Raw genomic sequence first — 24807 nt, 5'->3', positions numbered from 1 at the left:
CATATACAGCAGTACCACCAGGATCCCATTAATGAATAATAGGGTCGATGGGTGGATCGTGGCCCAAAATTAGCAGGTTTGCAGAGAAGTTTATGATGCATTTGCGATGATGAGATTAAATTTGAATTCAACTTGTGCAAAATGTGTTCTTCCAAATAAGATTTGCTGATGCAGATTGGTAATATTTGATCTTGAATCAAAAACCAGCACAATTTATTATTTCAACTATTGGTTTTTATGACTCGGCTCACAAATACTTTTTTTTTTCTTTACATTTTCTTCATCTTTTCAGGTTATCAATAAAACAGTTTGGTTAAACAAGAAAAACCTCCACCTTAGCTTTACAACCGTGGCAACAGTAGGCAAGTGATTTATTATCTAACCGCCATGAAACTACAGCTGCAGGCCGAATATACACCCAACTTACAGGAGCCAAAGTTAGCCAGACAGTGTAAAACAGATAATTGATAAGACAAGCACAACATTGTTTATGTGAAGAAGTTAAGCAGCTGAATAGTTTGAGGAGGTTTCGGCCCACATGAGGGAACAAAGTGAATAACTAGTGCAATAAAGAAACAATTAACACATGAAAATTTCACATGAATTCAAAACGAGAGACATTTCCAACAAGTTTTCCTACTGGCCACAGTCTGGCGTAATGAGAGGCAGGCGTGAGCGGGGTGTCAGGTGATAATTTGATTGGTAGGTCGTGCCTGGCAACAGAGCTGAAGGCGAGTCGGTCAGGTGCTGATGTGCTGGCCATCTCAGTCATGCTGATGTGATTATTGATCATATATCAAACAGAGGGCAAGAATATCGTATAAATACGTCAAAATTCGTAATACAAGTTGCCTTGAACACAGCTTTAAAATTTGCTGTGTTTCAGGCAATTTAAATTGCAGAGAAGTGTCTTACACTGTCGCTTTCCAGCTGTTTTTGTTTTGCTCTGTGAGAACCATCTTTTATTGCTGTTTGTTGTCATGGACTGCCTATTGCTGTATACAATCACTGAACACAGAAATAAAATATATCTAAATGGTTTGTATGTTCTTGATGGCATAGTTTACGCTCTTTAAGCAGCTTGAAGTGATAGTTCGGGCAATGGTGATCCATTTCCAACGCAAAATCATCGTCCTATGATTTGATATACTGCGCTGTTCTTTTGGCACTATTTTCTCTCTTGACAAATCCAGTATCAATACGCCTGTGGCAGGCCGGTTTCTCAGCTGACATGATCAATCAGCTGTTTCTAAGAGACCACGCTGGAATTGGTAACTTGTGAGAAGACGTGTGTTGTCACAGAGGAACGTACATGTCTAAATGTGGCAAGAGAGAAAATAGAGCCAAAAGAACGGCCCAGAAATTATGAAATGATGATTTTGTGTTAAAAATGGATCACCATCGCCTGCGTGTTGTTTTTGTAGGGTAAAACTTTTTGGTTTCATGACCCTGGCGTCTCACCGGAGCAACTTATTCTACATTGGGAACCGGCCAGAACTCAGACCACGGGACTCGGCGTGTAAGCTAATAGCTTTGCATCCACGACACTACGAGCAAGTATTCATACGACTTGGTGTCCAAAAATCCGAACTACCCCTTTAAATGTATGAATCTTTGGTGGAGCATAGTGAGCACCATACGTTGAGAAATGTAGAGGGCAAAGTTTGGAGAGGTTGTTCTTATTTGATCACACAGAAATTACCACAACATACAGATTGGACGGACATTGGTGGTGGAGAAACATTGATTGATGTCAATGACAGTTAATGCTGAAGTCATAGCATAGGTTGGTTACCAAGAAATATCTTTCCCTGCTAAAAGATCCTGGTAATCCAGGTAAGCAATGCAACCTCGAAGCAAAAGTGCTAGATTTAAAACCTAGAGCTCGTCTCTGTATTGAGTTTTAGCGGACTCTTTGTGAACCATTTTGTTGATGTTCCTAGCTGCCCTAATGGCAGATTTCATAGCTGTCTCGATCCAAGCATGAGGGAAGGCTGTGTGTTCACCAGCAAAGTGCACCCTGCCCTCACTTCTGAAGAGCTCCTTAGAGTACTCCAAATGCTGATAGGGTGTGAAAAGAGCAAAGGCACCCAAGCTGTAAGGATCTGAACTCCACTTCTTTACAACCACCCCTGTGCACAGAGACCTGACATGCTTGCCATGGATCCTTTCCAAATCTCTCAGAGCCAGATCTTTCAGGTCTTCATCGCTCGCTCCCAAGAGGAAAAGGGAGTCATCGGACCAGGTGTAGGAAGCCAGGAGGACGCCAATGGTCTTATTTGTTGGGAAGCTGTGGCTGGGGTAGTAGATGTATCGAGATGGGCCATCTGTGATGCTCTTTCCTCCTCCGATACCGTCCTCCTCCCAGAACTTCTTGCTGAAGGTGAGGATGATTTTAGTGGAGCTCTCGTAGTGGACCGCCCTAAGGGCCTCCATCTTATTGATGGAGAGGGATGGATCAAAGTCCATGAACAGTGCCGCTTTGGCTGTGGTAGTTACCAAGACAATGTCAGCACGAAGGTCCGTCAGAGAGGACTGGTTGCCTGTCTGATACGATACAATTACTCCCTTATCTGAATGGCTGATGCGTTTGACTTTGGAGTTGAAGAGGATGGGGACTTCGAGAACAGTTAGGAAAGCTGTAGTCAAGAGATCTGAACCACCGGTCACTTCATCGTACCTGCAAAGGAAAAAACATACTTCTGTTTTCATTGAATTGAGAATAAATTGATGATGTTGCCTGGTTTATAGGTTTTATGGGGTCAGCACTGTTTGATAATCCTTTCAGCAGATTCTTGTGTCTTATTTATTTGGCCAACTACAACATTTCATGTATCACCAAGTTATCCTTGCCAGGTCCTTTACTGGCTTTAAACTGATACTTCACCAAATCTTTCTGGACAAATGTTGGCACAAACGTGGTCATTTAACCAATCTTACGTGGTGGTGTCACTGACGTCGCTCTGGATGTAGATCATCTCAGTCAGCGCCAGATGCATGAGGCTCTGCTCATTGAGCAAGTCTCCGATCATTTCCACTGCCTCCGGACTCAAACCACCTTCTTCTTTCAGATACTCCTGTAAAACAGCACACTCATGTTTTCAACCCACACTCACTTCAATCTCACATATTTAACCTTTCATGTAAGTCTGGAAACCGTCGTATTCACAGCTCAGTGTTGTGCTTTAAATAACAATGTGATAGTGATCGTATTGTAATTTACCTTCACAGAATAGTGATCGTATTTCTGTAGTGCAGCTTTGCAGCCGTGTGCCTCCACTTCATCTTTCACCTGCAGGACGGATCAGTGACGTTTACATTCCTCTGCATACACTCAATCAACCAAACCTTATAAACACACCTGTGTTGCAACTGTTTTTAAAGAGCATTGAAATGAAGTGTATTTGGATAAATGTTGTAACATCAGGAAACAACAGACAGCTGATTCAACTGATCGTCATCATCATTAACAATGTGGTGAAAACATCTTTTAGCCAGAACAGAACAGACCATGCACTCTCTCTACCTTCTTTAACGCTTGCTGGAGCAGCTTGTCGGCCGACTTCCCCTTCTCGCTTTTTGGCAGTTTATACTTCAGGATGTCAGGGTTTGCTTTCACCGCATACGTTCTCTTCCGCAGCCCACGAACCATGTAAAATGTGTTGATGTCCTCCATGACGAATTTATTCAGCTTAACCCCAAGTTCTTCAGCAAACCAGCGGACAATTCTGTGAAGAGGTTACGTACTTAACAGATGCATGGAGCTGTTCAATTTCAATTTAGACAATTCAGCTAGGTAATGTAAATAAGATGATATCAAGTACAAAACAGTCAGTACCCGGCCTTCCTACACAGCATTCATTGAAAGTCAGCATTTCTAACAAGAGCTAATGGCTTTGATATATTCACATGGTGCACCAGAGTGTTAAAAGGTTCTGTGATTAGCATTAGTTAGCATACACAGTAATACCACTTAGCAAAACTCAAGCTTCCATTTCCACCCAAAGATTGTTCTGTGGCAAAAATTTATTTGGGAACAAAATGTGCAAACGTATCCATATACTCACTTGTGGGAACTTGGAATCCTCATGGCTCCCAGTTCAGCATACCAGCCTTCTTTTTCATTCCTGTAGGTCTCGACCCGTCCTCCAACACGACCACTAGCCTCTAACATGGTTACCTTTTCAAATCAGATTAGGTAAAGTGATAAGCTATACCTGTCCATTTGTGATACTTTGATACCTTTTTTTTGCAGCACAAAGATTTGATGTTGCAGAATGTCTAAGAAAACAAAGACTTATTCTTTGCTTAACACGTTTTTGTCAGTACAAACCAAAGTGCACATTTACAACCCTTCTCAGTTAGTAGAAGATGCACAGACACAAATATAATACCATGACATACTTGTATGTTAAGTGTAGCTTTAGCATGAATCTGTTGCGTGTACCTTGTGTCCTGCGTCTTGCAGAAGCTTTGCAGCCGTCAGTCCGGCCGCGCCAGCTCCAACAATTACAACATGATTGGATGTTTTTATGTGAGGGAGGCCTGTCTGTACAGTTTGCAGCAATTCATCATAGTCTTTGTCCTCTAAACAATCAGCCAGATGTTCCTTCAGGCTGATAGTTGCAGTGGTGCTGCAGTAGAAGGTGAGTAGCAGCACACTGACAGCAACTGGAAACACAAAACACACCTCTTACTCCAACAGGGAACTTTTTATTTAATATCTTCAGTTTCTGCGCGACTCTTCTCCTTTATGTTCTGTGGTTAGCTGTTGATAAGTTATTAACTGGTGCTTGCAGACGACACTGATGATGGTTAACTTAGCAGGGGTTGGTTGCGTTAGCTTATTCATTAGAAATCTTCTGAGTGAAGTAAACTCAGGAGCTGTCCGCAGCAGCAGAGACGTCGCAGGCGTCTGCTTACGGGAGTACTGCTGTCCGCTTCACAGACACGTCCACGTTTGTGGTGAAGTCATTAACTGATCCTTAACGGTTACACTTCAGACTGGCAAGTGCTTCATTTCAAACCCTGCTGTCAGTAAAAGTAGCGAGACGTGTGTAGCCCAATGTGACGGAGTAGGAGTACATATTTTTATTGGAAATTTACTCGAGTAAAAAGTATTCTACAAAACAAGTACTCTTAGAAGTAACATTTTTTGAAAAAATGACTCAAGTACACGTAACAGAGTAAGTGTAACGCGTTACTGCCCACCGCTGTACATGGCTACTATCATAAATATGAAACCATGCGCCACATGGTGATTTAAAAAACAGCCACAATAATCTTTTGCAGTCTTTCAACATTTAGTCCATTTTGGACTTTATGCATTGATCATGATCAGTCGTGTCATCAAAAGCACAACTGCTAATTTGATCTGACATCAACAGCTCTAAATGGATGTCTCTATGATATGAGCAAACATTAAATACAGTGTGCGTATTTTTAATAAGTGCAGAAATTAAAAAACAATTCAGTGAAAAAAAAATTGCCACTAGTCCATTGGTAAATCCACTTCTTCTAAGCATGTGATGCACGGTGAATACTTGAGTCAATCACAGACTTCCCTTTCCTCATTTCATCACAGTGATGTTAATAAAACTGAACTCATGATAGGTTCATTCTCAAAAGCAGAACTTCAGCAAAGTGCTCATTTCCGAAGTGAGTAAAAACCGCAGGCAGAGTTTAGATCAAGGAACAGACTTTAAATTAATTTAAATCTTTTTGTTGATGCTGTTGGGATTATAAGAGATCACCGTTTCCAATGCTTCCTCTGAATACAAAAAATCACAGTATTGCATAATACTCACAGAATCTCAATGTCAGCACGTTTGGATCCATCTTGTCTTTGACAGCAAGAGGACAAGAGAGAAAAACAGAGACAGGAAGGAGTTAAAATGTCTAAATCCTGGACGGTTGTGGACCAAAGTTGCATCTCAGACAGGTACAGTATGTCATCTGATACTGTGTGTTGTATTTATCTCATTCAAAGTGGTACGATTCAACGACAAAATAATTACAGTAAACAAATTAAAGAACAGTTAATTAGAAAACATGCAATTCAACAGCTTGTAAAAGTGTACATTACCAACAGTGATGTTTGACACAGCCAGTATATTGTTACATTTTATAGCATATGTTCATAATGACATTTTAATCATAGTTATCATTAGATAAAATGACTCTTACCTTTGACGAGCTGGTGTTACATTGATCTGGTATGAAATCGGAGCCTCTTATACGTGCTGCGTCCTGGGAGCTGGAATTTTTCCTCACCTGACCGGCCTGACCTCAGAGAGTTTCATTTTTACAGACTCTTGCAATCAGAATTTCTACAATTACCGCTAAAGTCTCATGATCAGAAGAAAATATTTCTATGACTCAACATCATCGAGGAGGCTGTGCGTCAACTTATGGGAACCTTTTAAAAATGCAACTACAATAAGGAAATACAATGTGTATTCATCATCATATTTTCAATCCAACAAGCACAGATTTTCAGGGTGCACCACACTGAGGTTTGATGTCTTCAACCCAGTTCGCTTTTGAGGAAGTAATGTACTTGAAAATAAGTAATTTTTTATGATCAGCATTATCACAGAAGCATAGGCAATGATATCGCTGACAATTCAAGTTATTTATTACACTGATTCACATTGACTTTATATAACCAGAGACAATAAAGTCACGATGTGTGGTTCAGTAACCCATCCCTATTTCATTGTTTAGCTGACAGTTGACAAATGAAGGGAAACACCTGAATGTTTGACCCCTACACTGAAGGGATCTGGAGGCTCCGTTAAGCGTATTTTGCTTGCATGGTTTTAGTCAACTTATCTCCTCAGAGGTAAGGGCAATGTCGGCGGATACAGTCTCCAGTTCTCTCAGGTAAATTAAGTTGCGTCTCATGTCCTTTAACAAAATGCAAACCAACCTTTTCCTATGGAGGAATGTATGTGTCCCAGAGCTTTCAGATTGTTCATCCCCTCACCGTCAGTGAGCAAGCATAGGTAAGTGTATCTTATCTGAGCCACCTCCTTAAAGTCTGCATCCACCTTTGAATGTTCCTCCCTCGTGCCATTGCTTGATGGAATAAGGCAGAGGTATGACTTAATTTGAGATGTAACAGAAGGTGTTCCCATGTGTTTCATTTCCCTTCCACTTAAAGAAATTGAATTAGATTACAGTTAGCTTGGAAAATACCAGTTCAGATTAAGTGGCAGAACACAACAGATGTCTTACCCATAATTCACCCAAGGTATCATGGGGGCAAGGAAGGTAAAGGGAGGTACGAGTATGGTTGAAAGAATAAAGGAATAAAGTGGTTTGAGTGTTTTTTATTTTCAAATGTTTTTGTTTGTCACACTTATTTTTTCTTTTAGTGCATTTAAGCAATCAGCAAGCAAAAACCACTTCATGACTTCAACTTCAGAAAGTTTTTATTGATGAATATTCAATTAAAGCTCCTGTGACAGTTTTTCATGTCATGAAACAGACTGAAATTAATACCGATGACTCTATATGAGCTACAAAAGCAAACCCGACCATCAGCGACAACATTGATTATTTCTACATAGATATTTTTAATGCCTGAAACCGCTGGCGGTGACACATATGACTGTTAAAGAAAGCAGGAAAAGATTTATTGTTAAAAACCACCACTTAAGCATGAACAGGACAAAATCAGCAAAGAGATAAGAGGTACAGCTTTGTCCACGGGGGGCGCCAAAATCAACACAAACCAAAAGTTCCGCACAGCTGCTTTAAAGCAATAGGGATGTAACGATACCTCACAATGCAGTTAAAAATCGATACATATTAGTGACGAGTCAAATCGATAAGATACTATTTTTTAAACCGCAGAGGGCGCTATCTGCTTTTGGCTCCTCTTGTTGGACGTCTTCTCTTCTTTTGGGTCTGTAGCTGAATAGAGGAGTAAGTATATAGATTAACTGTCGTAACTGTGATGTGTGCCTGTGCAGTTGGTTTTCCACGATTTGTCAGCAGGAAAAGTCAATCTGACCTCACTTTTGTGCAGCCCTTCATCAGTGCATCAGAGTCTGTAGCTGTGTCCCAATCCAGCAGCTGCATCCTGTTTTGTCACCTGCATGTAAACTTTTAGCACGCGATGATCGAATCGTGAGTTGAGTGTATCATTACATCCCTAGAAGACACAATCTATTTCTTTGGTAGTTACCAGACATATTGGCCCTTTTGGTTGTTGTTTTATTTACACCATAAAGCTCAGTTCTCCAGACCTTAGAGCTCTTCTTTCGCCAGAAAAGTATCTGCGTCTGAATTCGAGAGCGCCGCTTTGTTAATATTTGTGGCAGCCCTGATGGCAGATTTCATAGCTGTCTCGATCCAAGCATGAGGGAAGGCTGTGTGTTCACCAGCAAAGTGCACCCTGCCCTCACTTCTGAAGAGCTCCTTAGAGTACTCCAAATGCTGACAGGGTGTGAAAAGAGCAAAGGCACCCAAGCTGTAAGGATCTGAACTCCACTTCTTTACAACCACCCCTGTGCACAGAGACCTGACATGCTTGCCATGGATCCTTTCCAAATCTCTCAGAGCCATATCTTTCAGGTCTTCATCGCTCGCTCCCAAGAAGAGAAGGGAGTCATCGGACCAGGTGTAGGAAGCCAGGAGGACGCCGATGTTCTTATTTTTTGGGAAACTGTGGCTGGGATAGTAGATGTATCGAGATGGCCCATCTGTGATGCTCTTTCCTCCTCGGATACCGTCCTCCTCCCAGAACTTCTTGCTGAAGGTGAGGATGATTTTAGTGGAGCTGTCGTAGTGGACCGCCCTAAGGGCCTCCATCTTATTAATGGAGAGGGATGGATCAAAGTCCATGAACAGCGCTGCTTTGGCTGTGGTAGTTACCAAGACAATGTCAGCACGAAGGTCCGTCAGAGAGGACTGGTTGCCTGTCTGATACGATACAATTACTCCCTTATCTGAATGGCTGATGCGTTTGACTTTCGAGTTGACGAGGAATGAGGTACTATTAAGAACAGTTAGGAAAGCTGTAGTCAAGAGATCTATACCACCCGTCACTTCATAGTACCTGCAAAGAAAAAAACATATTTGTAACAGTTTGTAAAAAGTGAACTATGAAACAATGCATGAAGTTGAGTCATCTGCATAGAAGTGAACATCCTTAGTTTCACAGACCTTACATGAAGTCTGTTATCTTTCTGTCACTCTTTCTGGTTAGTGGTTTCATTGTTTTACACTGTTAAGCAATAAGAGTAATTCCCATTTTCATTGCGGGTGTGTGATGTAGGTCCTTACTCATTTTCGTCATTGATCTGTTTCTGATCATAGATCATCTCACTCAGAGCCGTGTACATCACACTCTGTTCGTTGAGCAGGTCTCCAATCATCCTCAGGGCTTCTGCACTCAAATCTCCCTCTTCTTCCAGGTACTCCTGTTGATCAAACAAGTAATGCTTTCAGGGTAAATAACAAATATTGACAATATGTTCCACTTTAATGTTTCCAAACATTGAGAATAAAAAGTTACTAATTGAGACTCTGTTTAGGGTCACATTATGTGACCCATAGTGAAACATGAAAGTACTTGCAGGACAACCATCAATTCAAACACAACTGTAAGCTGATCCAAGGTGTATTTCTCTCATTCAAGTTTACCATTAACACATCACTGACTGTTGCAAATGGCAAACAATTGAAAATGGCACACCCAATTTTCCCATTTAAATATAAGAATGTTCAAATAAATTGTTCTCTCTCTCCTATATGCATTAGGTGCCATTCTGACAGGGGGACTTGTTTCAATCGCCATTTAAAACTACAATCAAAAATGACCCCTGAGTTTTCCTTTTTTGCATTCCGTCCAGGGAATTGCATGTCCTTGTATCACATTTGAATCTTTTTGAGAAGCTTCTTTTAATTGTTAGTTTAATTGCTTCAGTGTTAACCTCTGGTTAGAGGACACACTATTAAACTATTAAAGCTACCGGCTGTCTTAAAAGGAAAAGCTGATACATTTTGTCACATTTTCTAGAATATTTACCTGCAGATGGGGAGCAGTTTTCTTAATGCCTTTCTCTTAACCCCAATTACAGACAATAGGACTACTCTAAACTCACACATACATAGAGTGGACAGGAAACAATATTTTACTTAATTCATGTGTTTAATTAATGCATATGTTTGATGTCAATTTGTTTGTTACCTTCACAGAATAACGGTCATATTTTTTCAGTGCAGCCATGCAACCATTATCCTCCACTTCATCTTTCACCTAAAAAAATAAAAGTTAAAAGATTACCTTCCAAGAAAAGAGTCAATAGAATTATCTAATCAGCTGATCGTGTTGTTAGCTGATCATGGTACCTGATCATGTTGTTAGCTGATCATGTTGTTCGCCGATCACGTTAGCTGATCATGTAGTTTGCCGATCATGTTAGCTGATCATGTTAGCTGATAATGTTAGCTGATCGTGTTGTTAGCTGATCATGTTAGCTGATCATGTTAGCTGATCGTGTTGTTTGCCGATCATGTTAGCTGATCATGTTGTTAGCCGATCATGTTAGCTGATCATCTAATTAGCTGATCATGTTGTTCGCCGATCACGTTAGCTGATCATGTAGTTTGCAGAGCATGTTAGCTGATCATGTTGTTAGCTGATCATGTTAGCTGATCATGTTGTTAGCTGATCATGTTGTTTGCTGATCATGTTAGCTGATCATCTAATTAGCTGATCATGTTGTTAGCTGATCATGTTAGCTGATCATGTTAGCTGATCATGTTAGCTGATAATGTTAGCTGATAATGTTAGCTGATCATGTTAGCTGATCATGTTGTTAGCCGAACATGTTAGCTGATCATGTTAGCTGATAATGTTAGCTGATCGTGTTGTTAGCTGATCATGTTAGCTGATCATGTTAGCTGATCGTGTTGTTTGCCGATCATGTTAGCTGATCATGTTGTTAGCTAATCATGTTAGCTGATCATGTTGTTAGCTGATCATGTTAGCTGATCATGTTGTTAGCTGATCATGTTGTTCGCCGATCACGTTAGCTGATCATGTAGTTTGCAGAGCATGTTAGCTGATCATGTTGTTAGCTGATCATGTTAGCTGATCATCTAATTAGCTGATCATGTTGTTAGCTGATCATGTTAGCTGATCATGTTGTTAGCTGATCATGTTGTTAGCTGATCATGTTAGCTGATCATCTAATTAGCTGATCATGTTGTTAGCTGATCATGTTAGCTGATCATGTTGTTAGCTGATCATGTTAGCTGATCATGTTGTATGCTGATCATGTTAGCTGATCATGTTGTTAGCTGATCATGTTAGCTGATCATGTTGTTAGCCGAACATGTTAGCTGATCATGTTGTTAGCTGATCATGGTAGCTGATCATGTTGTTAGCTGATCATGTTAGCTGATCATGTTGTTAGCTGATCATGTTAGCTGATCATGTTAGCTGATTGTGTTGTTAGCTGATCATGTTAGCTGATTGTGTTGTTTGCTGATCATGGTAGCTGATCATGTTGTTAGCTGATCTTGTTAGCTGATCATGTTAGCTGATCATGTTAGCTGATCGTATTGTTTGCTGATCATGTTGTTAGCCGATCATGTTAGCTGATCATGTTGTTAGCTAATCATGTTAGCTGATCATGTTGTTAGCTGATCATGTTAGCTGATCATCTAATTAGCTGATCATGTTAGCTGATCATGTTGTTAGCTGATCATGTTAGCTGATCATGTTGTTAGCCGATCATGTTAGCTGATCATGTTGTTAGCTGATCATCTAATTAGCTGATCATGTTGTTAGCTAATCATGTTAGCTGATCATGTTGTTAGCTGATCATGTTAGCTGATCATGTTGTTAGCTGATCATGTTGTTAGCCGATCATGGTAGCTGATCATGTTGTTAGCCGATCATGTTAGCTGATCATGTTGTTAGCCTATCATGTTAGCTGATCATGTTGTTAGCTGATCATGTTGTTAGCTAATCATGTTAGCTGATCATGTTGTTAGCTGATCATGTTAGCTGATCATGTTGTTAGCTAATCATGTTAGCTGATCATGTTGTTAGCTGATCATGTTAGCTGATCATGTTGTTAGCTAATCATGTTAGCTGATCATGTTAGCTGATCATGTTGTTAGCCGATCATGTTAGCTGATCATGTTGTTAGCTAATCATGTTAGCCGTCCGTCAATAACAGAACATGAATGTGTAACTCTCACTGTATATTGTCAGCAGTGGCCTTTGAAGGACGAGCCTGAGGGTCCCTATCTTGTAAGTTATGTTGCACCTTTCAATTCAATTTGCTGATGACAAACAACTCAACAAAAGAGTCACAGTTGCTTGGATTGTGTATTTGTACCAACCATTTGGATGTGTGTATTTGCTCAAGTTTTTCGTGTTTCATAGAAACTTAACATGAAGTTTCCGAAATGTTTCAGCAGCAGGTTCTTGGCTTTCAGTCAATGCCCTTTGACTCTTTCCTTGTTCCTTTTCTCAAGTGTACATACCTTCCGCAAAGCGTGCTGCAGCAGCTCATCAGCTGACTTTCCTGTCTCATTTTTCCACACCTCATACTTCAGGAGATCAGGGTCTGTTTGCACAGCGAACGTCTTCTCACGTATCCCATTAACCAGGTAAAAGGTGTTAGGGTCATCCATGATGAATTTATTCATCTTGACCCCAAGCTCCTTAGCAAACCAGCGGACAATGCTGTTGATAGAGGAGAAGATGGTGGCAGTTTAGTTTATGACTGCAGGATCTCATTACTTTCCTGTTGACATTTAAGCGAGACACCTAATTATGGCAAATGTAGATTCTCGGATGTACGTTTTTTTTTATTTTGGTAACACAGGACAACACTGGCTGCCTGCACATCTGCTATGTTGATTTATGGTTATGGAAAGCTTTCATTCGTTAGTTCTCAGCCTCATTAGTGACCTTAGTACACAATCATGTTTCAGCAACATAATGACATAAACTCACTGATGAAATCTTGGGATCCTCATGGCTCCCAGTTCAGCATACCAGCCTTCTTTTTCATCACGATGTGTATGCAGCCGTCCTCCAACACGACCACTGGCCTCTAAAATGGTAACCTTGTCAAAAAAGATAAATTAGTTATGTTTCAAAGGTAGTAGTTGTTCAAAGTAGGTGGGTTACCTCCAATGCTTTTACTAGAATTACCGAGCAGCAAGTGTAAGGAACTTTTATGGGCCATAAATCCACCAATTAGTTTGATTAGTTTGACTTTGATTACTTTGATTAATAGTCTGTGTTATTCTACTTGATATCGAGGCTCTTAAAGACGGCCCCTTTTTCAAAATCACATCATTAATCAGTAATCAATCCATTATATCAAATTATCCCAAACTAATGGGGTAACAATGGGTTTGTTAATCGCTGGCCTCTGCTCCAAAAAATATTTGCTTGACTCAAGCACATCCTCCTGTTGCATGCACCTTGTGTCCTGCGTCTTGCAGAAGCTTTGCAGCCGTCAGTCCGGCCACGCCAGCTCCAACAATTACCACATGATGAGATGTTTTTATGTGAGGGAGGCCTGTCTGCACCGTCTGCAGCAGCTCATCGTAGTCTATGTCTGCCAGACAATCAGACAGCTGTTTCTGCAGCTTAACATGGCTGGGGTACAGTGTGAGCAGCAGCACACTGGCAGCAACTGGAAACACACACACACACACAAGGAAGCACACCCGAACAGGGAACTTTCATCAAAATAAAATGGTTAGGCTTTCTCCTTTTCCTGAAGAGCAGTGTCTCAAAGGATGAAGTCTTATTCAATTTGATCAAGCCATGTTCTTATCCTGGATCTAGCTTTGACTATACTTGACCTTGTTTGCAATTGCACACTTTGATGTCCAACAGCCAATAAGGTTTCTGATTCAAACTTAAAGGCACTCTCCACATTTTTTCATACAGTCATCAAATCAAATCCAAACTGAAAAAGCAGCCCTTTGGAATCAATACCTCAGCCCATTTACAACAAACCAGATCAGATTGAAAATTGTAATAAATTAATTTAAATGAAGAATTAAGGCTTTCAAAACTGTAACATTCAAGTCATCATAAAAATAATTAAGTGTTAGCTTAAAAAAATGTCTAATAGTAATTGTGCAAGAAAACACTCACAAAGTGTCCGTTTGGCCTCACGCAGATCCATCTCACTGGTTCTGTCTTTGCCTGTTTTGTGACATCAAGAGGAGGAAGATGAAGACAAAGGATTGCGACAGCATGTTTTATATGTGGGGAAACCTGTGTTCCCTGACAGATCTGTAACTTGATAGTTTTGGCACACCCAAAAAACTCGGTGCAGGAGGCGCAAACCGAGTGCTGTGTGTCTTCACTGCTGCTGAACTTCACCTGTATTTTGCAGGATTCATTTCTGTTGCTGCGGTAACATTCCTGGGACCCGTAACATCGTTGATATTACATTTACATTAAAAGCAATGTTTCCATGTTATTCAAACAAACAGAAGAAATTCAACCTCATTCTCTTTCTGATCAAATGTGCAGCATTTCACATATTCGGTAAATTTCTTGGATGTTTAGAAGATATATTTTATGCTTATTCATAACCAAAGTTTCATGTTAGTCTTTGATGAATATCGTCTCTAAAGACAGAATCTTACCCTCTGAGGAGCTGTGTTAAAGGAACCTAAAACACTTACCTCTTAGATACTTCATTTTTCATGTCATGATTTATTTACATGACCTTGTCATCAGGTGATTTAATACAACAAGTCACATCTCATGAAGAGAAAACCACCCTCATCACAGATAACTATCAGTGGGTGTGTGTCTTTCCATGTCATGGGAACATTTCTCAAAAAGGAACTAAAGTAAATAAAAGTATTATTGCAGTTGCTGATTGATTGATTCTTAGAATTTATTTGTAACCTCAAGATTCTCAAGAAGTATGAGTCATAAGTATTTTCCTGATAAAGGTGTGTCGCCTGCGACTCCTCTGCTCTTTAGAGAGATAATTACTCATAATTACTGTCTTTATGTCTATTATGTTTGATATTGGTTGTACTCCTTATCTCCATTCTTTGGTTGGCATAAAAATGTAAAAATTAAACCAAACTTGGGATTCTTTTAGTTTTTAACACGCGATTCAGTTTTGTTTCACAGATATGCGATAAACATCGTTAACGGCCTTCTCACAACAGCTTTCCAAAGAAAATCAGCGTGTCAATAAAATCTCTGCAACAAGTGAATCCCCTGACGGGACCTCAGTAAGTAGATGTGAAATAGTTCACAGAACTTTATGAGATCGAGACTAGTCTGAAAATGTCTCTGAAATAAAGCGTGTGGATTTTTTCATGGCAGGTTAACTTACATTTCGAACCGGACTGAGTGACACTTTCACAGCACCCAGTGACTTCAGCCCGTCAACTGGCTATGTGTTGTTTATAATCCAATTAAACGGTTGACCACTGCTTTCAATGACCCAACATTTTATTTATATAGCGCTTTAAAAAGGTACTCAAAGGCACTTTACATAAAAGAAAGAACAGAAGCAACAATAGCAAATACATGAAGAACATATGAAAAAGAAAACAATCAGAGAACAAGGCTTACAGGTAAATAAAATATATAAAGGTACAAAAAAGTTTAGTGCAATTTTAAAGAAAGGAAGTGAGGTTTAGTCTGTTAAACTAATCTGTTAAACATGGCACACGGTGATTAAAAGACCCTGAGAAAGAACTCCTGTGGTGCATCATAAGAAGCACAAAAATAAGAATATAGAATATGACCTTCGAGACGTGCAGCATGTTCACAGGATGATTTCTTTGTTAACCACAAACTCAGTGAGTCTGCTTCAGATAAAAATAATGCATCACCATTAAGTTAACGGATGACCACAGCGAGTGTATTAAAAACTGCAGCAGCTCTCGTGTGAACAGAGACAGCAGGTGGAACAAGTGCTGCACAAGAATAAACAGATGCATCTTCAAAATAGCGGCTTTAGCTAACTTAAGGGTCATTTATCAAGTCAGTATTATTTACAGAATTTCTGATATATTTTTATTACAATAAAGACACGTTGGGCTGAAAGACTACAAACATTTCCCTTATTTAATTACAACAATATCGAGTGAAACTGTTACGTCCTTGTTTCAAAGCATATCAACTCTTTTACCGCTCTCCTTCAGTCAGCAGTCACTGAGCAACCTGAAAAACACACAGGATTTACACAGCAGATATAAGTTACAGACTACAGTGAAAAAAAGGTCATTTGGTAGAAACATTTATTATATTGTGGAAATTATAAGTTGAGACAGAAGATACGTTCTTTTTCAGGACAACTCTTTTTTTTTTACCCCAAAACTTGCTTGATGTTATCATGACAAACAAATTATAATATATATATTTTCTGTATGTTAATTGAAGAAAATGACTGACATACAAATGTCTTCCACAGAATTGAAAAGCATGAGAATGAAAGTTGGAACAAAACTAGTCGGGGAAATGTCCCAACCTTAACCATCGCTATGATTTGACTGCAACATAAAAGCCAGTTACGCTCGAAGTCTTACATTCTGGATCGTAGAGTAGAAGCAGTCCTGTGTTAAAGGTCTGTTGGCACCAGGTGAGGGAGCTGATGTCGCTGGGATGCTGGAGGCTCCTGGCTCTGTGTTGAATATAGATTCAATTATGCTTCATCAGTTACATTTCAATCAGCGTTTTATTACAATAAGTCTCACCTGTGCCACCTAGGTCTCCTAAAGTGTAGTAAAGGGCTCCTGATGACAATCCACCCTCATCTGACAGAGAGAGATAAGGTTCGTCAGTAGATACCTGAGATGATATGAACTCAATCAACTCAAGGTTGAGCTGGAGTATTGGTTTGTTTCCCTTGAATGCTTTAAATCTCTGAGGATTAGTGTGAGATTCAGGGATTTACATCTATTCACATTCTCGTGAGTTACATTTAAGGACCAATGCCATTCTTGGTACTGGCCCTAGAGCCAGGATAACCACAGGAGAAAAGCATAGGCTGTTTGAAATGCCATACTGTCCTAGCAGTACGTCCTGATGGGGCCTAAATGCAGTATGCAAACGAAAGCTAAATGTGCAGTACGCCAAAAAATACCAGGATGTCGTACTGATTGGGAAAAAATCTCCTGTATGCATCGGACCAGTCTGCCTCCCCTACCGTATCCCACAATGCATTTTTACATAAGAGTTATATTAAAGTTGTGTGCTAAGCTAAGCTTATAACCTCCGTCTATAAGCTTAAAACTTTGCACATAGAAATTTAAGAGGATGTAATATTTTCACTTTACTCTGCAAGAAAGCAAATGAGACTAAAATATTAGACTACATTTCTATCAAATTTAAAGAATTCAGTTCTTGGCTATAAACTACTTCTGCTCCTCTGTTGTGTGGTGTGCCCCATGGCTCAAGTTTGGTTCCTCTATTGCTTTGACCTTGCCCTATTTGTGTCATATGTTTGATTTATTATTCCTTATTATGCAGATGATACCCAACTCTATATGTTTGTTAATGGCATTAAACTCACATCATTTACTAGCTTATTTAATTGCCTCACTTAAGTTATACATCAAGGTAGACATTACTTTGCACTGTCAGAGTATGCTTAAACATGCTGGTTTAAAGTATTAATCTATAGTATTATCATATTACTGTATTATTTGATATTGTCAAAGGAGCATTAAACAGGTGAGGGTCAGGTGATGTACCTGTCTTCTTCCTGTTTTTCGTTACCACAGAATAAATGGCTTGGTCTGCACGGGCCTCCACAGAAACTGAAAATTAAAAACACTAAAGTACATGTTGTAAACGGACAAATACATAGACAGACATTTAAATGTAGTTTATATTATGTTCCTTTAGTTTTATAGGTCTACAGCTTTATATTCATGTTGTTCAGTTGCTTATTCACCTACAGCCTTATCATTTCATACCACTAATGACTCAACATTCAACACCAGTAATTACACCAGCGGTGTGTGGATTATTTTATCTTCGTTAATTTTATTTTACTGCTGTTTTTGATGCAATCAATAACGTGTTCTCACCTGTTCGATCCTCGGCTGAACCTGATCCAGCTGCCAGTGTGGACAGGTGGATCAGTGCTGCAGTATGTCAAAGGTAAAACAACAACCAAGAAAACCAGGTAGTGAGGACGGTATTTCAGACGTTATATAACATGCAGCAAATTCTTGGTGTAACAAGAAGTGTTCCTGTTCTGTTGGTTCTATATTCTGACAGCAGATTTTACATTTAATACATTCATGTGTAAAACTGGTAGCTACCTGTTCAAATAAGGACATCAGGGCTGCTATGCACATTCACTGATTTCTGTTGGCTTTTACCCCAAACCTGCTCATTAGAACTTCTTGTTATTGACCATCAATCATTACAACATTCCACTAACTACTAAAAGCACTTAAAATGCAGAGTCCACAGGGGACGTCCTCAAGCGTCAAAGTAGTTAACTGTTTCTGTACCTCTGTGGCAGCAACCTCTGGTGTGGTGAAGAAGTCCCACCACCAACAGCAAAGCCAATAAAACCGTGACAACGATCCATGGGGTTGAACTGGAGGAGGTTGTCTCGCCATGTTTTTCTGGTATCACAGGAGAGAGTATTGTAAAATGTGTATATGTAAAATGATTAAACTTTAAACATTGATGAAAAGTTTGCAAGTTTCATACATTTGTTTATGCTACCAGAATCTGTAAATATGACGCTTTATTTCTGGGGAAAACAACAAATACTTACCAACTTTGCTTCAGATCTTTGAAGCTACAGAACTTATTTATTCATAGCACATACTTTGAAACATTGCCTCACCTCTGACAGCCAGCCAGCTGACAGCCAGCCAGCTCTGTGCTGACTCTCCCCCTCCAGAGACTTTACACTTGTAGAATCCTCTGTCAAACTTTGAAACACCGTGGATGGTCATCTCTCCTGCAGAGCTGCTTCTGATGAGGAGGCCGTCTTTATAGAAGTCAGCTGAGCGGCTGGATGAAGGTTTCTTGTTTCTGCAGCGCAGAGTGACAGAGTCTCCCTCCATCACAGCAACAGGACTCTCCAGGATCACAGGACCAGCTGAACAACAGGTTTAATGTTTATTTCATATAAGACAAATATCAGTTCATGTAAACATGTTGTCTTAATGCAAACATACCAGTAACAATGATGTCCATGTTGTTGCTTCTCTTCCCTCCAGACTCACACCAGTACACTCCGCTGTCCTCTGTAAAAGCATTTCTAACCCTGCAGGATGATGTTGTAGTTGTAGTTTCACACGAGGTTAATTCCCCTTTGATATGATGTACAATTCTCCATCCAGTTGAGCCATGTGAGTCCACACAGACGAGGGTTAGAGGCTCATATTCAAAGAACTGCAGTCTGTTTGGTTCAGCACGAAGAAACACTGAATCTGAAACAACTGAAAGAAAGACATTTGTTCTCTTATCCACGTGAAACACCAGAATATAGATCCAAACAGTACAACAAGAAACTAACTGGTACTTACCAACTTCCTGACCACGTGCGCACCGCAGGAATAAGACGTGGATCACTGGAAGGACAGAAGGAAAGAGCTCAAACATTTATATACTTTACTGATTCCTGATGCGACTACAGGCGCTCTCAAAGGGCAGAGTGTTGTCTGTTAGAGCTCACAACCGATAAAGAAACATACTTTAGCTGAAAGCTGTTGATGTCAAAACCCGTTCCTCTACAGTAAACCTGCGAAAGGTTGCAAAAGACAGTCAGAGACAAAGTCATACTTACACAGTCTGATGCTGAGAGTCCTCACCTCCATGTCTGCTACTGACTGTCTGAGCATCAGACTCGTTGCGTATGTGAGATGGGGTCTCTTCCTGTGTGGCTTACCAACCTTTACTTTGACCTAAAGATTGAAATAACAAGCTGAGCATCAGTGGGGGGAGGCGAAGAGCAAAGCCGCCGTGAGGTAGAAACAGAGATAAAAATATCTGTAATGACCAGCGCTGCTTTTTCAATCAGTCAGTGAGCTTGAAACAAGACTCTGGACTCTATAGCCATGCTAGTAGCTTTGTTAGGTTGTTCTAATGCTCTGAGCTGAAGGCTAATACCTGCATGCTAATACACTCAAAAGGACAATGATGTTAAGCAGATACAATCTTTATCAGACTCACCCTTTAAGCTTAGCATGTTAGCTTGTTAACCCATGTGAACCAGCACTAAAGGCTGATGGGAATGACCTTCGTCCTTTCTGAACTATGAATGTCAGCTCAACACCTGCACGGAGTTCATACATGCCCAGAGCTGGAACTGGACAATAAGAATACTTGAATCTGATTGGCTGGCAGCTGTAGAAGAACTTTGCTCACTGATGCTGCAGGTTTGTGCTTGGGTTTACCAACGCTAAACTCAATATGAGGACCATCACAGTGAGGTGTCGCTGAAGGGCCTGGAGCTGAGGTTATAAGTGTAACAACAACAACAACATGAATATAAAGCTAATTTTCCTTAAATAAAGAGATGAGGAGAAGTCACATGTGAGCGTGAGGGGTAAGAGAGAATAGAGAGATGATGTTAGCGTCTGAAAAAGAGGAAGAGAGAAAGGCAGACTGTGTGAGAGTGACAAAGAGGGAGTAAAGACGGTTATACTGCTGTCGTGTGGCAGGATGCAGAGCTATATTCTATTCTTATAGACAGTTCTTCTTTATGCAGTCAGTCAGATGTCTCCAAACACTGCGACCAGCCGTCTGGACTTCCTGTTTAGTCAGATGTTGCCTAGCAAGAAGGAGCTGTACTTCTTTATGTTAAAAATGGAAATCCACGTTTTTGAACATCAGAAATGTTGTATTTTAAATCAGATTGTTCATGCTATAATGTGGGCAAGTGTGTATGTTTCATGGTAGTTATGGTCTCAGTGGACACAAAGAACCCTCCTTCCTCTCTCTCAGACACACACACACACACACACACACACACACATTTAACGAACGAGTCCAACTCCGCCCTCTGCTGCACGACATGAAAAGTGAATCAAAGTCTTGAAATAATTTCATCATATTTAATGAATAATATAACTTATAGTTACAGTAAGACACACACGAGGCTGGCATTGGCTTTTTATTGACACCTAACTGACAGACACTGTGACACAATGCTCCTTTTCATACAAGTATCACAGTGTGATATTTTACAATTATTATCTTTTGATTTTTCCTTTAAGTTATGAGCAGAAAGTACTCGCAGGAAGGAAGTCATGGCGCTGTGAGCTGCATGTCGGAGGAGCTGTGGTCACTCTGCACGTGGTCTATCACATGTCAAAGGTCACTATTAAACGTGGACTGGATATGAAACATTAAAAGTGGTTTGCAGAACGTCTTCATTTGTCTTGTGAGGATGTTTTCCTCTTCACAGTCACAGCTGATCTCACGTCTGCTGGTCGAACCTTCAAAATATCAATTTAACAATAAAAGAAAAACGGTGCAATTTTCTTCATTTTATCAGACACACGTTATTCACACATTTACCAGTCTAGTTTTACAAACAATATCAATGTGTATTAACACAATATGCACTGAATACACACTGCACATAATCAGATATAGTGTATGTATCTGAACCATTGCTTTGTAACACATGCAAAGCTGATACATAAAGCTGTAAAGCAGCCAGATGACGCTTGATGGGATCCTAACTGTTTCATTTTCTTGGCATTCAAACTAGATTTTAGTATAAATGACATTCTCTTCTCTTGTTATCTGTGTTTCCATGTGACCTGGGATGTTGCTGTTAACCTCTGAGTTTCCCACAGTGGAGCAGTCCCAGCAGCAGCAGCAGCGGAGCCATCATCAAAGCGGGGAGAATGTTCCTGAGGACGATGAACAAAAGATCGGAGGACGGACGAAGTTCTGAGAAGACAACAGGAGGCAGGTACTGTGATGTCATCAGACACAGTGATGAGTGAATAAACAACACCAGGTTGAAACAGAGCTGTTTGCTGTTCAGACTACACTCATGAGAAAAACATGAAGTGTGATGTATTTCACTTTTGGTCAGAAAGCATGACAAATGTTCTCTTGGTTGAGGACAATAAAAGAACAATGTCCCAGGAAGTAATGAACAAATCAATGCTTACTTGAAACACAGAACATGGTGACCACCTGAATATTAACCTGGAAACTACGTGGCTCACCAGCCCGCACGCAATGATGGAGACCCAACAGTTTAGTCAGTTTAGTACCTACAGCAGATGGCTGTCAGCTCGGCTCCCTGTTTGGGGAACCCCACTCTAACAGTCTAACCCTTTAAGATAAAATGATCACCTCTGACAGCCAGCCAGCTCTGTGCTGACTCTCCCCCTCCAGAGACTTTACACTTGTAGAATCCTCTGTCAAACTTTGAAACACCGTGGATGGTCATCTCTCCTGCTGAGCTGCTTCCGATGAGGAGGCCGTCTTTATAGAAGTCAGCTGAGCGGTTGGATGAAGGTTTCTTGTTTCTGCAGCGCAGAGTGACAGAGTCTCCCTCCATCACAGTAACAGGACTCTCCAGGATCACAGGACCAGCTGAACAACAGGTTTAATGTTTATTTCATATAAGACAAGTATCAGTTCATGTAAACATGTTGTCTTAATGCAAACATACCAGTAACAGTGATATTGATGATGTTGCTTCTCTTCCCTCCAGACTCACACCAGTACACTCCGCTGTCCTCTGTAAAAGCATTTCTAACCCTGCAGGATGATGTTGTTGTTGTAGTTTCACACGAGGTTAATTCCCCTTTGATCTGATGTACAATTCTCCATCCAGTTGAGCCATGTGAGTCCACACAGACGAGGGTTAGAGGCTCATATTCAAAGAACTGCAGTCTGTTTGGTTCAGCACGAAGAAACACTGAATCTGAAACAACTGAAAGAAAGACATTTGTTCTCTTATCCACCTGAAACACCAGAATATAGATCCAAACAGTAGAACAAGAAACTAACTGGTACTTACCAACTTCCTGACCACGTGCGCACCGCAGGAATAAGACGTGGATCACTGGAAGGACAGAAGGAAAGAGCTCAAACATTTATATACTTTACTGATTCCTGCTGCGACTACAGGCGCTCTCAAAGGGCAGAGTGTTGTCTGTTAGAGCTCACAACCGATAAAGAAACATACTTTAGCTGAAAGCTGTTGATGTCAAAACCCGTTCCTCTACAGTAAACCTGCGAAAGGTTGCAAAAGACAGTCAGAGACAAAGTCATACTTACACAGTCTGATGCTGAGAGTCCTCACCTCCATGTCTGCTACTGACTGTCTGAGCATCAGACTCGTTGCGTATGTGAGATGGGGTCTCTTCCTGTGTGGCTTACCAACCTTTACTTTGTCCTAAAGATTGAAATAACAAGCTGAGCATCAGTGGGGGGAGGCGAAGAGCAAAGCCGACGTGAGGTAGAAACAGAGATAAAAATATCTGTAATGACCAGCGCTGCTTTTTCAATCAGTCAGTGAGCTTGAAACAAGACTCTGGACTCTATAGCCATGCTAGTAGCTTTGTTAGGTTGTTCTAATGCTCTGAGCTGAAGGCTAATACCTGCATGCTAATACACTCAAAAGGACAATGATGTTAAGCAGATACAATCTTTACCAGCCTCACCCTTTAAGCTTAGCATGTTAGCTTGTTAACCCATGTGAACCAGCACTAAAGGCTGATGGGAATGACCTTCGTCCTTTCTGAACTATGAATGTCAGCTCAACACCTGCACGGAGTTCATACATGCCCAGAGCTGGAACTGGACAATAAGAATACTTGAATCTGATTGGCTGGCAGCTGTAGAAGAACTTTGCTCACCGATGCTGCAGGTTTGTGCTTGGGTTTACCAACGCTAAACTCAATATGAGGACCATCACGCTGAGGTGTCGCTGAAGGGCCTGGAGCTGAGGTTATTAATGTAACAACAACAACAACATGAATATAAAGCTAATTTTCCTTAAATAAAGAGATGAGGAGAAGTCACATGTGAGCGTGAGGGGTAAGAGAGAATAGAGAGATGATGTTAGCGTCTGAAAAAGAGGAAGAGAGAAAGGCAGACTGTGTGAGAGTGACAAAGAGGGAGTAAAGACGGTTATACTGCTGTCGTGTGGCAGGATGCAGAGCTATATTCTATTCTTATAGACAGTTCTTCTTTATGCAGTCAGTCAGATGTCTCCAAACACTGCGTCCAGCCGTCTGGACTTCCTGTTTAGTCAGATGTTGCCTAGCAAGAAGGAGCTGTACTTCTTTATGTTAAAAATGGAAATCCACGTTTTTGAACATCAGAAATGTTGTATTTTAAATCAGATTGTTCATGCTATAATGTGGGCAAGTGTGTATGTTTCATGGTAGTTATGGTCTCAGTGGACACAAAGAACCCTCCTTCCTCTCTCTCAGACACACACACACACACACACACACACACACACACACACACACACACACATTTCATGGACAAGTCCAACTCCGCCCTCTGCTGCACGACATGAAAAGTGAATCAAAGTCTTGAAATAATTTCATCATATTTAATGAATAATATAACTTATAGTTACAGTAAGACACACACGAGGCTGGCATTGGCTTTTTATTGACACCTAACTGACAGACACTGTGACACAATGCACCTTTTCATACAAGTATCACAGTGTGATATTTTACAATTATTATCTTTTGATTTTTCCTTTAAGTTATGAGCAGAAAGTACTCGCAGGAAGGAAGTCATGGCGCTGTGAGCTGCATGTCGGAGGAGCTGTGGTCACTCTGCACGTGGTCTATCACATGTCAAAGGTC

General features: G+C 40.5%; 4 protein-coding genes and 1 long non-coding RNA gene across 6 annotated transcripts; all 5 read right to left on the bottom strand.

Annotated features, from left to right (window-relative positions):
- Window positions 1–247: 247 nt before the first annotated feature.
- Window positions 248–6271, bottom strand: LOC138600734 (L-amino-acid oxidase-like). The gene is made up of 8 exons (XM_069672225.1): window positions 6187–6271; window positions 5808–5843; window positions 4448–4671; window positions 4068–4180; window positions 3527–3728; window positions 3224–3292; window positions 2941–3077; window positions 248–2680 (listed from the first exon to the last, which is right to left on the bottom strand). The coding sequence occupies exons 2-8, from the start codon at window positions 5836–5838 to the stop codon at window positions 1879–1881; spliced, it is 1578 nt and encodes a 525-aa protein (XP_069528326.1). The 5' UTR covers window positions 5839–5843; window positions 6187–6271; the 3' UTR covers window positions 248–1878.
- A 342-nt stretch (window positions 6272–6613) lies between these two features.
- On the bottom strand, window positions 6614–15871 carry LOC138601076 (L-amino-acid oxidase-like). Of its 2 annotated transcripts, XM_069672657.1 has the most exons (8): window positions 15778–15871; window positions 14150–14200; window positions 13465–13679; window positions 12989–13101; window positions 12514–12715; window positions 10202–10270; window positions 9295–9431; window positions 6614–9067 (listed from the first exon to the last, which is right to left on the bottom strand). In XM_069672657.1, exons 2-8 carry the CDS (start codon window positions 14178–14180, stop codon window positions 8257–8259), a joined length of 1578 nt encoding a protein of 525 aa, XP_069528758.1. In that variant the 5' UTR covers window positions 14181–14200; window positions 15778–15871; the 3' UTR covers window positions 6614–8256. The 2 variants fall into 2 exon arrangements, with proteins under 2 accessions (XP_069528758.1, XP_069528757.1); XM_069672656.1 differs by lacking the exon at window positions 15778–15871 and having other exon boundaries at window positions 14150–14212.
- A 97-nt stretch (window positions 15872–15968) lies between these two features.
- Window positions 15969–17818, bottom strand: LOC138601238 (uncharacterized). The gene is made up of 4 exons (XR_011308786.1): window positions 17728–17818; window positions 16729–16788; window positions 16561–16655; window positions 15969–16195 (listed from the first exon to the last, which is right to left on the bottom strand). It is a non-coding gene; the product is annotated as an uncharacterized lncRNA (long non-coding RNA).
- A 648-nt stretch (window positions 17819–18466) lies between these two features.
- Window positions 18467–19866, bottom strand: LOC138600498 (Fc receptor-like protein 5). Its single transcript, XM_069671918.1, has 5 exons — window positions 19791–19866; window positions 19531–19575; window positions 19180–19434; window positions 18843–19100; window positions 18467–18615 (listed from the first exon to the last, which is right to left on the bottom strand). Exons 1-5 carry the CDS (start codon window positions 19843–19845, stop codon window positions 18467–18469), a joined length of 762 nt encoding a protein of 253 aa, XP_069528019.1. The 5' UTR covers window positions 19846–19866.
- Window positions 19867–21788: 1922 nt separating this feature from the next.
- On the bottom strand, window positions 21789–23330 carry LOC138600497 (Fc receptor-like protein 5). The gene is made up of 5 exons (XM_069671917.1): window positions 23255–23330; window positions 22995–23039; window positions 22644–22898; window positions 22301–22564; window positions 21789–21907 (listed from the first exon to the last, which is right to left on the bottom strand). Exons 1-5 carry the CDS (start codon window positions 23307–23309, stop codon window positions 21789–21791), a joined length of 738 nt encoding a protein of 245 aa, XP_069528018.1. The 5' UTR covers window positions 23310–23330.
- Window positions 23331–24807: the final 1477 nt, after the last annotated feature.

This window comes from Semicossyphus pulcher, unplaced genomic scaffold, assembly GCF_022749685.1.
Source record: "Semicossyphus pulcher isolate SPU_LCO1_2020_fin unplaced genomic scaffold, fSemPul1.0.p SCAF_21, whole genome shotgun sequence".
Classification (NCBI taxonomy): Eukaryota; Metazoa; Chordata; class Actinopteri; order Labriformes; family Labridae; genus Semicossyphus; species Semicossyphus pulcher.
The sequence above is the reverse complement of the archived record's forward strand: the minus strand, read 5'-3'. Positions and strand labels throughout refer to the sequence as shown.

Coding starts and splice junctions, on each gene's coding strand:
- LOC138600734 (XM_069672225.1), bottom strand. CDS start 5,838: ATGGATCCAAACGTGCTGACATTGAGATTCT. Junction 4,672..5,807: donor CGTGCTGACATTGAGATTCT/GTGAGTATTATG, acceptor TTGTGTTTCCAG/TTGCTGTCAGTGTGCTGCTA. Junction 3,078..3,223: donor ACGATCACTATTCTGTGAAG/GTAAATTACAAT, acceptor GCTGTTTTACAG/GAGTATCTGAAAGAAGAAGG.
- LOC138601076 (XM_069672657.1), bottom strand. CDS start 14,180: ATGGATCTGCGTGAGGCCAAACGGACACTTT. Junction 13,680..14,149: donor TGAGGCCAAACGGACACTTT/GTGAGTGTTTTC, acceptor GTGTGTTTCCAG/TTGCTGCCAGTGTGCTGCTG. Junction 9,068..9,294: donor CAGATCAATGACGAAAATGA/GTAAGGACCTAC, acceptor TTTTCTTTGCAG/GTACTATGAAGTGACGGGTG.
- LOC138600498 (XM_069671918.1), bottom strand. CDS start 19,845: ATGCTCAGACAGTCAGTAGCAGACATGGAGGTGAGGACTCTCAGCATC. Junction 19,435..19,530: donor CGCACGTGGTCAGGAAGTTG/GTAAGTACCAGT, acceptor CAGTTGTTTCAG/ATTCAGTGTTTCTTCGTGCT. Junction 19,101..19,179: donor CATGGACATCATTGTTACTG/GTATGTTTGCAT, acceptor CCTGTTGTTCAG/CTGGTCCTGTGATCCTGGAG.
- LOC138600497 (XM_069671917.1), bottom strand. CDS start 23,309: ATGCTCAGACAGTCAGTAGCAGACATGGAGGTGAGGACTCTCAGCATC. Junction 23,040..23,254: donor GACTCTCAGCATCAGACTGT/GTAAGTATGACT, acceptor CTGTCCTTCCAG/TGATCCACGTCTTATTCCTG. Junction 22,899..22,994: donor CGCACGTGGTCAGGAAGTTG/GTAAGTACCAGT, acceptor CAGTTGTTTCAG/ATTCAGTGTTTCTTCGTGCT.